Consider the following 13,725-nt stretch of genomic DNA (forward strand, 5'->3'; position numbering starts at 1 on the left):
TGCCTTCTGAAAGAATAAGCCAAGAGATTTTTTTTAATTGGAAGGGGTCGGGGGGTGGCACGTTTTGGGTGGGGTTTTTTGTATCTTTATTTAATTTCAAAGTCTCCATTACAGATTCTTCTGTCTTCAAGATTTGGTAAGCTGAACAGAAAGATATGTATTTTGGTTTTGTACTAGAGGGATAAAGTCCCATTACCTGAAATCTTTTACTCACAACGGATTTTTTTTTTCTCTCATCTTGTTTCCCAAGGCATCTTCAAGATGGTTATCAATAAATAACAGACAGTAACCAGCTAAACAGTCTGTTATCTACTTGGTTCATCAGTTGGTGAAAAATATGAACAAACTACATACAACAGTGCCAGCAGAAGAAAATATCACTTGTTTCACTGCGACAGATAAATATGCACTGCTAAATGTAGATTTTACAGAGCTGTTGGTTTCTGAGTTCGTAAGACTCATTTCCACTGCTGCTCAGTGGCTCTTTCTCATCTCCCATGTCACTGTCTTTCATCTGTGGAAAATAGGCAGGAGAAGCTTTGCATTCATAGTGCCTGTCAAGAGACTTAGGGTGGATCAACATATGAAGAGCACAGGCAAGAACCTGCAGCAGAATGAGTGATGTAACCAATCCCATAAGTATTGCTGGGGAGAATAACGATGCACAGTCTTTTGCATAGCCAAAATGTCCTTCTTGAATTTTAAAACCTTGAATCTACAAAGAGAGAAAAAGGGCTCATGTTAAACACAATAATTGCATCTCAGTTACAAACAAATTCATGGATTTGCTCCTGATGGCAGTAAGAATTTTTAATTTAATATCTGCATATTGCAAAATTGTAGCCATCAGTGCTAGCTGAAGTTAACGCTCAGAGTTTATCCAAGTCAGTCTTCCAGAAACTGCCAGCTATTTTAAACTCCATCACTCTGCAGCCCAAAGGATTTGCACATGTGTTTTAAACAAAATCTTCAATGATCACTCTTGATAACCCTGTAATATTTAATTCTAAGTGTGGTACCTTTCAAGTTAATGGGTTCATTTCCAGCATCATTTGTTGAGACTCTCCAGAGTCTCTGTTTCAAACTTCATAAACTTCAATGTGGCAAACAAGGAAATATTCTCAACTGCCTATCCTAATACTAGATTTTTCTCACCAGATTCAACTGTACAGTATATGTTAGCAAATCAGCTAAACTACATGAAGTTGCATTCAACTTACGGCTAATACCAGTAAGTTTGACTTGTGGCTTTAGTTCTAACATGAAGTTTACCACATTGGCATTCAGGGAATTGATTGACTGCTCCACTAAATCAGTCCATGGGCATTTATCACATGGTGAGGAAAGGGGATCACCTTCCCCCCTCAATCCCCTTCTCAGCTCTTCATGCACTACGACTTAGGTATCTGAAAGCAAGACATCCCAGTCTAGTCATCTTAGGCTCCCTTACTGTCAAACACAGAAAAAAAGGCGCTTTCAGAAGATGGTTAACCTCATCCTAAAATAAGGACTTAAGATGAGTCAGAGGAATTATGCACTGGCTTTAGAGGCAGGCTGGGGTGACCATAATCAGGGCACAAGGTTAAAATCACTAGGCATCGAAGGTTAAGTGAAATGAGCCCCATCCTGGTGACTGATGCTGTTACTGCTGCTGGGTTTAAGAGCCCAGTTCAGAGAGACAGAACACCGAAAGTTAAATTCACTCCCCACACTAAAGGGAAATTCAGGCAAGAGACTACAGAATATCTATAAAGCTCTTCATTTCATTTGACAGGAAGGTGAAGTATAATAATTGAAGTCTTCATTTCTATTTCAAGTTCCATGGAGATCCTGTAAACTGTACATGGAAGATCATCATCCTTTCTTGGCAGCAAAGTGCAAAATTTCCCATCAGTCTACCTATGGGATCCACTTGGCTTAATTCCATTACATTACCTGGAAATCAATAAAAGTGACTTCCCAAAGGCTGGAAAGATCATTTGCAGAGCTGGGTATGAGAAGTGCATCAAATCCCTGCAAGCTGCTGACATGTTCACAGTGGTAGGAGTAACTTGCTGGTGCATATATTCTCGTTGCATTAAAGGTCGCTTGCATGGAGTGGTTGTAAAGAAGTTGAAGTCTGTGTAAGCTGAACCAGTTCTGAACAGACAGCTGGTAATGGTTGGTTGTTAGTAAGAATCTGAAATATTGTATGGGAAGAAAAATTTGTAAGAAAACAAATCTAGATAAGAGTTGCACTATTAAATTCACATGTTGAACAACCTTATAAGACAGTGTGTATATACATATATTTCATATACGTATATGTATAAATATATCACTATAAGCTCTAGCTCCTTTGATTGAGTGTGGAAAGTGATTTGAGGTTCTTCTTTGTTGCAGCTGAAGGAGTTTGCTGCTCTCCCTCACAGTGAGAAGAAATATGAGGGATTCTTCCAAAGAGATAGAGAAAAATCTATATGCAACATTGCTGTTGTACTTCCATCCAAGATATGAAAAATTGTCTATCAAGAAATGCTGTTTTCTTCTATCACCAAGAAGCAAACATAAAGTAGGTCACAGTCTGATGCTTGAGCGGCCCACACTACCAGTTCTTGCTGTAAAATTTCCAGACAAAAATGTAGCTAATTAGCAAGGTTTAGCAAAAATCTCAGACATGGGAAGATTCTGTTCAAATGAGATGACCTGAACTATTCTCATGAATAGAAAAGTCAACACAGAAAAAGAAACGCCTTAATGAAACAGGGCAAATGACAGACTTGTTCAATGCAGGGGTCTCAACAGTTTCTATCACACTATTTTTGCTTACACAAGTTCTCCTGAAACAAACTCCTCAAGCAACTGTGTAACAATGTACATTAACATGTAATTATCTAATATTTTCTTTATCACATAAACTTACCGAATAACAAGTCCCTTTAGATTGCCAATGTCACCAAAATTCAGAGAAAGCCTAGGTCAAAAAGCAAGTATCATCAGGCTAGATAAAAACTTCAGAGATCTTGAAAGCAGCCAAAAGATGAAGCATAGTTACAGATGGAGCCTTTTGCTCAGTATACTTTTGAAGTCAGTGGGGGAAAAACTGAAAGGATTAAATCTTTCTCCAGTGAACTCCAGTAGTTCACCTGTTAATGTGAATGAGGCCTAGACTATCCAGAAAAAACAGAACTGCATATTCAACTTTCAACACAATTCAGTCCCGCTGCTTCCAGCATCGGCTGACAATTAGGTTCATTTGATCTGTGTTCTCATTCTCAAGCCATGGCATACATCTCAAGTCATGCATCACCTCTGCATATCACTAGAAAGTGTAAAGAGCCACATTATTCTCATCTTTTTAAATCCTAGCGCACAAAAAAAAATGCAGATGACATTTGAGTTCAGATTTCACAGCTGCGCATCACTAGAGCAATATAAATACGCTTACTGTGAGGTAGCTCTACAAAGCTCATCTGTGGTGAGCATGGGCACCTGAAGTTTACTAAAATGAAAGGCCCTACCATGTTAATTGTAAACTAATGCATACTCTACCATTCTTCTATCATCTCTGAATTAATGCAGGATTAACTGGTAGATTTTTTTTTGCTTAACAATAATATTTTGCCTCTTAAAACCTACATAATTGTTTCTCATTGTCAACATAAACTTTTCAGACTGTTATAGACAAAACAGAGTGAAAACATGCAGCATCTGAAAGACTTCCAAACTTACAGCTGAAGAATATTTTTAAGAAAACCAGCTAGCCCTAGATTTCATAGGAAATCTAGATGTCTTCTTGTGCCTTGACTATGAGCCAGGACACTGAATCTAGACTATCCCTTTGCTTTATTACAAAGGGAAACCAGAGACAGTTGAGGATTAGACACAGGCAAATAAGGCATTCCACTCAGTGGCCTGATCCAGAAGTTGGTGCATAAAAAAGCCCCTGCAGATTGGATTATTATTATATTAGTATAACAAATGCGTGCATGTTCAGTGTCCAGTATTTTTTCCTGGCTATTTTGCATTGATTAGACAGTATAAACCAGCTTGAAAGCTCGCCTAAAGCCACAACAGAGTATTGTCTTAACAAAGGCTGGAGAAGGGAGAATTTTAAGGAACTTTTCTGGTGTGAGAAACACTGGGCAATGCACCATGTCAGCATTCAGCTATCAACTGGCGTAATTTACATCAGTCCTTAAATCTGAGATTTCAGAGCAACACTTAAGCCACTTTTTCCCTTTTTTCTCTACTACAGTCAAATGCAAGATGGCTGAAAATTTGCCCAAGACTCGTATTTGGCAATTATGCTGAGTCTAATCCTGACTCATGACCCCAGATTATCCATTTTCCTATCCACAGAGTGTGATTTCTACATCTAGAGACCTCAACCAGTACTCAGATGCTGCCAGCGACAATGAATGGATACTTGAAACATACAGTTTCTAATGACTTGACATGCAGAAACTAGCAGAGATGCAACAGATCTGTTCATGAAATCTGCCAATCTGTCCTGAAAATCCCTCCTAGTGAAAGCTCAAAATAAGAAAGTCCTTTCTTAGTTAGGATTCTGGAGCATATTCAAAGGGCATGAGTCGGTAGGAGTAGTATTTCTTAATGTGTCCAATAGGAATTTGCAGTCCACTGCAACTGTCTTTCTGATTTTTCAAGCCTTATGAATAACTATAAACTATACTTCATGTCTTGAAATCATTATCTTTGCACGAATGTATTTTCTATTAGGCTACAATCATTACTAATAAGACTAAGATTATTTCTGAATGGCAGACCAGAAGAGAAGAAGGAATGTTTGTTATTACTTTTTATTTTCAAAATAGTACTATTCCATTTTCTACCTCTGCCTGCAAAACACAGCACTGGCTTAGTTCACATGCTGATGACAAAAATTCAGACTGCCTTGTTGAATACTATGATACCCCTGGCAGAAAATCTGGCTTCTTTTTCAATTATATTTTTAGTTTTCATGTAACCCCACTAAAATTCCTGTGCAACGGGTTATCCTTCACAGATGTATAATCAGAAAGGGGAAACACTTTCTGCAGAAATGTCTTTAGATGTAGAGGTGAAATGTTGTATAGGAGCTAAAGGAAACTGCTGGGTTTGGTCATGTTATTGTTATCTGTCAACACATATTTAAACACGTTTATGGAGTAGACTCAATGCTCATGTTCAGCACATGCCCAGTGAGGTACCCACCTCTGAATTTTTAGACTCTTAACTACCAGAATCAATGACCTGGTATTAGACATTAAGCCAGCCCGCACACTATGTGGACGGAGAGAAGTTGCCAGATACATGAAAATGGAAATAAAAATAACTACATGCCTTTCTATTATAGCCATGGGATTGGAAGATTTTGAATTGGGTTAGGTTAATACATGGCTCTCCCTCAGGAGGAACAGGAGCAAAGCTGCTAAATGCAGTTCATGCTGAAGAAAATCATGACAGACTAGGTTCAGGGGTTTGAAGACTTTTCAGGTCACATGCAAACCTGCAGTGAATTGACTCTTTGGCTTCAGCAACTCTTGGCACTCCTGGGACATGGGGCCACCTGTTTCTAAATACACATCTGTATCTTGTACCAATGGTTTACATTATTGCTGGCACACATCCTGTGAGGGGATAAGTAGTCATGCGCAGCCAGTCCCTAAGCCCCCATATTCAGCATAGGATTCACCACTCCATCTCCCAAGCACCTACATAAACCAGCTAGAGACTAAAAAGATCAACAGCTTCAGCCTCGTAGGCAATAAGAGCAAAACTGACTTGTGAGAAGAACTGACTGAAAGAGATTAAGGCAGCTATGTGTTTCTTCGTGCCCTAGGAAAGACTGGTCTGAAAGTATATAACCCATGCTGCCCTGCTGCCTGCAATGTCAGGGCATTAGAGTAAGGAGCTTGCCCATGAGGCTCTACACCACATAATAGAATGTCTGTTTACCTTCAGTATGTATTTACTAGACTTATTATCTGGCACTAGTTACCTTGGCAGAGTACAATGCCACCTCGCATTGTCTTCACTGCAGTTTGACTCTCCAACATCCACTGTTGCATGGACACCAAATGTCTTCTCTGTCAAATCCACCTGCGTGTGGTTTTCAAACTTAATCATGATCCTCTTGGCCCAGAACAGAATGCAGGGGATACCACTAACTGTGATGTTGAGAGGGCTGTAGTGGCTGTGGGTGGATGCTCTTTTGCACTGTCCTTTACTGCTCAAGTTGTAGCTGACAACCTGAATTGACCATATAAAAGATCAGTATTAGAATACGCATATTTCAGAACTTACTCTCCATCCTACCAGAATAAATGAGGCCAGCACTTGGAGAACATCTGTGGAGCCAGTTCTCAGCTGCAGCAGTAATAAACTGAGGAAGCAGAAATATCTCTGGCTAACCCCTTCCCATCATGGCAATACCACTCTACAGACCTCTAGCTCCAGCACAACTGCCAGAGAGCAAACAGAAGTTATATTTATTCTACTAGGGTAGATCACTGGCGTAAAACACATTCTTATCATGCTCCCATCTCACCCAGCACACTGTAGAGCTGCCAAGTATAAAAAGTTGAAGCAAAGCCAGAATCATAAGGAGCTCACCCCTGCAGAAGACTCTCTACGACACCTGTAAAAATTATATCAACACACGAGAAAGGACTCAGCTTGGGCCAAGGACACAGCCTAGCGTGCAGAAAGCACACGAGGAAGCTGTCTAGATGGAAGAAAATATCCAAGTCTACACCTATCTGCACACAGTTTAGCTCCTGATGGTTTTAAAATTGGGAAAATGCCTGCTGCAGAACAGTATGGCTCAAGTATGGATCTCTGCCTTTAAAAAAACAGTCATTTCCAAGATTAAAACCTGGGGATTGCAGCTTCCACGTTACCCGTAGACACTAGACAAATACTATGCCTTCTAAGTCAAATTTCATAGCCAAAGGAGGCCAATTTGGCTGTCAGACAATATAATTTGAGACAGTGAGTTAGGGCTCAGAAAGAACTTCAAAATGTAACCATTTCCATATTTCAAACTAAACTTTTCAGACACCAGCTTTTTTCCATCTACACATATGTCCTATCTGAATCTGATAACATATACAATGTCTGCATGGCTGTCTTGCATGTCATATGATTAAGCAAGTTCAAATCATGTACAAACAAGAGATGTATTTTGAGTCCCGATCATAAACAGCATCTTACCAGGCTCCAGAAGGGACGTGGTTAAACCCCAAAGGTTTGTCTTGGCTTAAAGAGAGATTTCTTTTTGCTGTTCAGTTTAGAGCATCATGTCTCCCCGCTCAGACTCTGAAAGTCCCCTTTACATACGGCACAAGACTGCTTTAGGGTTAAATTAGTAAGGACTCACAGCGACAAACTGAAAGCAAGTTAAGATCATGCATTGTCAGAAAACATGATGAAACATTGACTATGTCTATCATTTGTACAAATGATAAGGCTATCTTCTCAGAAGTACAGATGAAAGAGATTTGATCAGCAGATTATTTACATGAGATTGCATCACTTACAGGGTTTTTGGTAAGAAAGCCTTTTGTTCTCTGTTTCTGACAAGACCTACTGGCTGGACTCAGGAAAAACTCCTACTAAATTTAAACAATCTGAAGTTTTGCTTCATCTGTTCCTTCAGTACCAAGTGATATAAGCAAAATACTGGCCACAGCAGTCAAATGGCATTGTACAGAATATGGATGACAGGATTTGGTTCCTTCAATAAGATTCTGTGCCCAAACCCACTGCCACTCAGCACAAGCAACAGCAACTGAAGTCTCAGCTGGCTTCTCCAAAAAGCAGATGTCTTGTCCAGCAGGTTGTGATTCAGCACCATCTCACAATGATTGAGACAGTTTTGCTGGTTATTTCTTGCAAACAACATATTATTTAATTCAATAATGTAAATTAAACTAAATGTGCTATGAAAAAAATTTACAGATCCAGCCCTTCAAACATTACCTGTGTAATTGCTACTTGATTTACATCAAATTTTGGCTTCACACCACCATCATAACGTCGACCTGCAGAAGAAAGTGTGTTATCACCCTACAAAGAAAATATCCAATCATTTGAAAAAGTATAATCTGGCAGGTTCTTATGCAAATAATAATTACCCCTGCACAAAAATGTGCATTTCAGAATACCTGATTCTGTTGTGGAAAATATTTGGCTTGGTGCAAATACTGCCTTCAATACATGCATCTTCTAGTTTACCTGTACAACAGAGTTCCTCTTCTCTTCATTGAACGTCTTGCCACCCTTATTGGGAAGAGCTCCAGTGCCCAGAAATGACAGGATTCTGCATATATATTTATTTATTCACCCCAAATACACTTTACAAAAGCTTCTTCTTTCTTCATACATTCAACTATTGACAAAGGGTGTGTATTGAACTGCATGGCCAAAGCGTGTTAATTATGGATGGGAACTTCTTTCCCTGCACTGGCCAGAGATACTGACAAATAACCTGATGGCCCAACTGCTTGCCAGGAAAGTGGAATTTCATAGATGACACTTCATTTCATGGACACTCTCACTGCTCCATCCTTCAAAAATTTAACTGTTTTCATTTGGTTAAAAAAACCCCAACCAACCAAACAAAATAACTTCTTTCTTGCACTTTCTTCTCACTGCATCTGAGAGTCAGTCGGTAACTTATTATTTTAACCAGGCAAATCCTTTAAAGGGTATTTTTTAAAAATGTATTGGCTTTAACAAAACATTTGACAGGAGAGTCACTAATGCCAATAGAAGCAACACCTGGGAATGAAGATCTTTTACAGCCACGCTAGCAGAAACAGTATTTAGGCATTCAACCCACTGAAAGCCCATTTCTTTGCGGAGAATCTTGACCTGAAAACACACGTGAACTAGAAGAGAAGAGAAAAACATTTACTGTACAGCATCTGGATTTAAAGTATGCAGCAAGTTTACTGCGGAAAGCTCCTCTGCAATAAAACATTCAAAACATAACTCAGATCCTTGGCTGGTAAATGTCAGAGGAACAAGACAAATTAATCCGAAAGCCAGTGCACCCAGGATAAAAATGCCTCATTTTCAGAGACCCCTTACGTGGATCAGTCCTGCCAGGCATTCCCATATCCCTACCACATTGACTAAAAGCTTCATTACTCCTCTTGTCCGTATTCATGGCACATCAGTTTTGGGTTAAAGGCTGAACCACGTCCAGCCCACAAGCAAAAGGAATAGAAGGACAGTGCGGCACCATCCTCCGCTCCCAGTGAGGATCAGAAGCAACGCACTGAATTCTTCCAGGACAGGGCAAATGCACTGGGTTAGTATACCTCTGCCCCAGATTTACAGCTACCTGAAAACAGCTCCTAAATGGTTCATAGCAATCCCAAATCCCATGAAGCTGCAAGGTGGGGCAGAAGGGAAGCACATCTCAAGTGACAATTACCAGGCTCGCGAAATTTTCAGCCTTTGATATTCTTTGGTATAACCTAGGGATAAGTCTCCAACTGATGCATGATCTGCTTTCCTGAACTAGAGAGTCAAGCCCAGCAGATCCACATAAATCACCCAAACACCTACAAGATCAAAGTCCAAGAAACGAGGCTCTCATTAGGACCACACTCCACTCCCTGAGTCACAGGAATACCTTCCAACCCCCTACAGTGGGCTACCTATTGATCTGATGACACGTGTCCACTTCTCAAGTCTGCCCCCAGCGTTCCCCAGCAGATGAACATACCAGCGGTCACAGGTGATGACTGTCCCATAGAGACCCTGTAGACCCAGCCCCACACAGTGCCTTCCAGGCTGAAAGCGATGGTGGGGCCAGACCTGCCTCACAGCCACTTCACATGGAAATACACCTCGCTCTTCTTTCCTTGCCTTGTTTCTTACCACCTTTCAAACCCACCACAGAAGCAAAATACTTGAAAAGTTATACACTTTAAAAATACTTGAAGAGTTATACAAAGACCAGCATATAAAGACTAATAAAAGCAGCTTTCAGTATTCATGTGTAAAGTGTACCATAAGGTATTTGAAGTGCAGAGCCAAGGCTTTGCACAGCTGAGTGAGCCCACTCCTCGATGGACCCCCTTGGGTAGGAGGATCTATGTTACCCACTAGCATGTACTGCAGGAGTTATCTCATCCTAATTTCCACCGTGGCATCCTTAATGGCAGATAAATATGAGTCTGAACAATATAACACTACCAAAAGAGAAACACGGGATGGTTCAGAGCCTGCCCTGCTTGCTGCCATGCTCTTGCAGTTTGATCACACTGAACATGGCCTGCCTGAAACCCACGCCAAGGTTACCAGCCTCAGCAGAGCCCATATTTCACATGCAATTTCTTGTTTCCACTAGAGGTTCAGGAGAGCAGCAGGCTCTTGCTTCCAATCAGTGTCTCTCCAGTGAGAATGCCCTTTTGCAGGCAGATACTCTTTGCAGCCACAAACAGATCTCCTGTGTCCCCTCGCAAACTGCTCAGACCCAGAAGGCACAACAGACAAAAGTGAAGTGGAGTCTGTACTCCAGCTTCTCACTTTGCTGCCAAACACAGGTCTGATGAGCAGCTTTGCTCCAGACCATGGGAAGGCTGCTCAGTCCCTTCAGCAGCCAGGGCAATAAAGCAGCAGACAGGCTGCAGAGAAAACATAACGCAGCACAAAAAGACAGCTAGGCTCTACAGCACCGCAGCAGTGACTGTGATTTGAGCTGAAAGAATCATAAAAAGGTCTTTAAAACTTCAATGTCAGTAACACTGTTTAAAAGCAATCTGGCAGTTTTATTTACAGAGAGCGAGACCAATCTTCTCCTCAGTTGTAACTGTTAAATCCCAGTTACTTCAAGGAGGCTGCGCACTTTCAGAGAGGGTCCCTCTTTCTCCCACTGCCCATTAGGCACCAGGGTTAGTGGTGGGCTGAGGTCTCCAGACCACTTGAAGATCTCACATTAACAGTGAGCAGCCTTGAGAGATGGGTAAAATAATCCACATTTTGACAGATAGGTTACAAAAGACAGTCAAAATGGACCAAACCTTGGTGTTTTGCTCAGGAAAAAAACCTCTCTTAGATTGCTTAATGACTAGGAACACAAGGTTTGTGATTTGACAGAGTCTTATTTTTGTTTTCTAGTCATTCTTCATGATAGGTTGTGCCTTAGCGCTGGAAAAGGCAATTTTGGAGCATTTTTTCATGATAATAGCTACAAGTATGAGGCATGCCACAAGGAAATAAAGGTGAATTATTTAGTTATACTAACTTTAGTCACATTTAGGGTGTACCTTCCAAGAAGGCTACAGATCTGAACACTTCTGTTTTATGTTGCTGAATGACACACAAATCAGAGCGATTGGTTTCAATATGGATTCAAGAAAACAAAAGCCATACTACATGATTTCAAGATCTTTAGGGCCACAGTCTGGTGGTGGGGGAGTTACCCGGAAGGCCCAGATCGCTGCTCGGGTCGGGCTGGGTATCGGTCAGCGGGTGGTGAGCAATTATATTCTCTCCTCTTGTTATTTCACTAATCATTATTATCATTGGTGGTAGCAGTAGTGGTTTTGTATTATATTTTAGTTACTGGACTGTTCTAATCTCGATCCATGGGAGATACATTCTTTCAACTCTCCTCCCCATCCCTTCGGGAGAGGGAGAAGGAAGAAGCAGGAGTGAGTGAGCGGCTGCGTGGTTCTGAGTTACCAGTTGGGCTTAAACCATGACATTCTGCTTTGTTATACTTTTAGCTCCTCCCTATATACATAATTAAAAGCTTATAGCCCATCACTCCAATCTGGAAATCATCATACTGCAGTGTGCAGACTAAAACATTGGGATGAGAGAAGACTGGTATAAAATTGTGTAATTAATTTCATTCCCCCACTGGACTTCATAGAATCACAGACTGGTTTGGGTTGGAAGGGACCTTAACGCTCACCCAGTTCCAGTCCCCTGCTATGGACAGGGACACCTTCCACTAGACCACGTTGCTCCAAGCCCTGTCCAACCTGGCCTTGAGCACTGCCAGGGATGGAGCAGCCACAGCTTCTCTGGGCAACCTGTGCCAGGGCCTCACCACCCTCACAGGGAAGAACTTCTGCCTAAGAGTTCATCTCAATCTCCCCTCTTTAAGTTTAAAGCCATGAAGACTTTATGCTGTTCTGGGAAGAGGAAGGGTTATGTTTGTTTTCCTGTTTGTCAATTAAAAAAACCAAACTAAAATCATTACTTAGTTTCCCATCTGGAATAAGGCCAATACCATAGCCATGACAATTCAATCACCTTGAGGAATGCTAATTGATAGGCAACATCAAGCCCTGAGGAGAGCATACAGTGAATATATGAGGCATAACTCCTTGTGAATGCCCCTGTGAGGTTACATCCTGAGCAGAACGGTTACAGCCAGCATCCACACAGCCCATGGGTGCAGGTGGGAGGCTCGTGACAATGCAGTGTGACTCCTTCACATCTGTCATGGTTTAAGCCCAGCTCGTAACTCAGAACCACGCAGCCACTCGCTCATTCCCTCCTCCTTCTTACCCCGACTCCTGGAGGGATGGGGAGGAGAGTTGAAAGAATGTGTCTCCCACGGGTTGAGATAAGAACAGTCCAGTGACTAAGGTGCAATACAAAACCACTACTGCTACCACCAACAATAGTAATGATATGGGAAATAATAAAGGGAGAGCATGCAACTGCTCACCACCCACCAACCGATATCCAGCCCGACCCCAGCAGTGATCTGGCCTTCCGGGTAACTCCCCCCAGTTTATATACTGGGCATGACGTGCTGTGGTATGGGATACCCCTTTGGCTAGTTTGGGTCAGGTGTCCTGTCTCTGCTTCCTCCCGGCTTCCCCTCCTCCCTGGCAGAGCATGAGACTGAGAAAGTCCTTGATCGGAGTAAGCATTACTTAGCAACAACTAAAAACATCGGTGTGTTATCAGCATTGTTCCCAGGCTAAAGCCGACACACAGCACTGTGCTAGCTACTAAGAAGGAGAAAAATGACCGTTACTGCTGAACCCAGGACAACATCCCATGTGAAGTCACAGCAACGTGCAGCCATGCTGCTCTAGAAGAAATGTCAGTTTTCTGCTTTCAGCATGAAGATACTCAGAGATGAATGTGCACAGCTAGTGAATGAGGAATACAGTGGAGAGAGTGAGCCAGGAACCACCGGATCCCACAGCATGACAAAGATGATCAACCACTCATCAGGCACACTCGGGAGGCTGGCAGAGGCACACAAGTGAAGTAACTCCACCTAGGTACTCCTGTTCACTAGTCTGTCTATTTGAAATGCTCGCTGCCTCTTTTCCTCCTGCATAACACATGAAGCCCTGTTGGAGAAAGGAAAGGCAAGGCTTGCAATCTTTGCCTTTTCTCACTAAAGCCACATCACTATGGCACAGTCTATCAGTGACGTATGGGAAGGATCGCCTCCCAGCTTTTGAGCAAGCACAAGCTGATGTTGATGTTATCGGGTCTGTCAGCTGCCTTTGACACTCATAACCCTGAGGTGTCATAGAAGTGTGTGAACTGTGACAGGAACTGGTGGCCTTCAATAGCCATCCAGCTGTAAAATCAGCAGCCTTTCCAATCAAAAGGCAAGCTGGGGAATTCACAGGCGATCTCTAGCAACAAAGCCCTTCTGCCCTCAGCTGGAGCATTTTTCATAGAACAGAAATTAAAAACGGGCAAATAACAAGACATTAGAAGTATGTATTGCCTTTTGTGTAT

General features: G+C 41.8%; 1 protein-coding gene across 3 annotated transcripts in view; it reads right to left on the reverse strand.

The window, feature by feature from the left end:
- Positions 1-367: 367 nt before the first annotated feature.
- Positions 368-13,725, reverse strand: part of ATP6AP1L (ATPase H+ transporting accessory protein 1 like) — a 756,678-nt gene continuing 743,320 nt past the window's right edge. For 2 of the 3 annotated variants that reach the window (XM_030470295.1, XM_030470294.1), the window contains 6 exons: positions 8,151-8,876; positions 7,966-8,027; positions 6,005-6,234; positions 2,903-2,953; positions 1,936-2,179; positions 368-715 (listed from right to left, as the gene is read on the reverse strand). In XM_030470295.1, the coding sequence (XP_030326155.1) occupies positions 413-715; positions 1,936-2,179; positions 2,903-2,953; positions 6,005-6,234; positions 7,966-8,027; positions 8,151-8,208 (948 nt within the window). In that variant the 5' untranslated portion in view covers positions 8,209-8,876 and the 3' untranslated portion in view covers positions 368-412. The remainder of the gene's footprint in view (positions 716-1,935; positions 2,180-2,902; positions 2,954-6,004; positions 6,235-7,965; positions 8,028-8,150; positions 8,877-13,725) is intronic. The other variant, XM_030470293.1, reaches the window with a different exon arrangement.

The sequence above is a fragment of the Strigops habroptila genome, chromosome Z, assembly GCF_004027225.2.
Source record: "Strigops habroptila isolate Jane chromosome Z, bStrHab1.2.pri, whole genome shotgun sequence".
Taxonomy (NCBI): Eukaryota; Metazoa; Chordata; class Aves; order Psittaciformes; family Psittacidae; genus Strigops; species Strigops habroptila.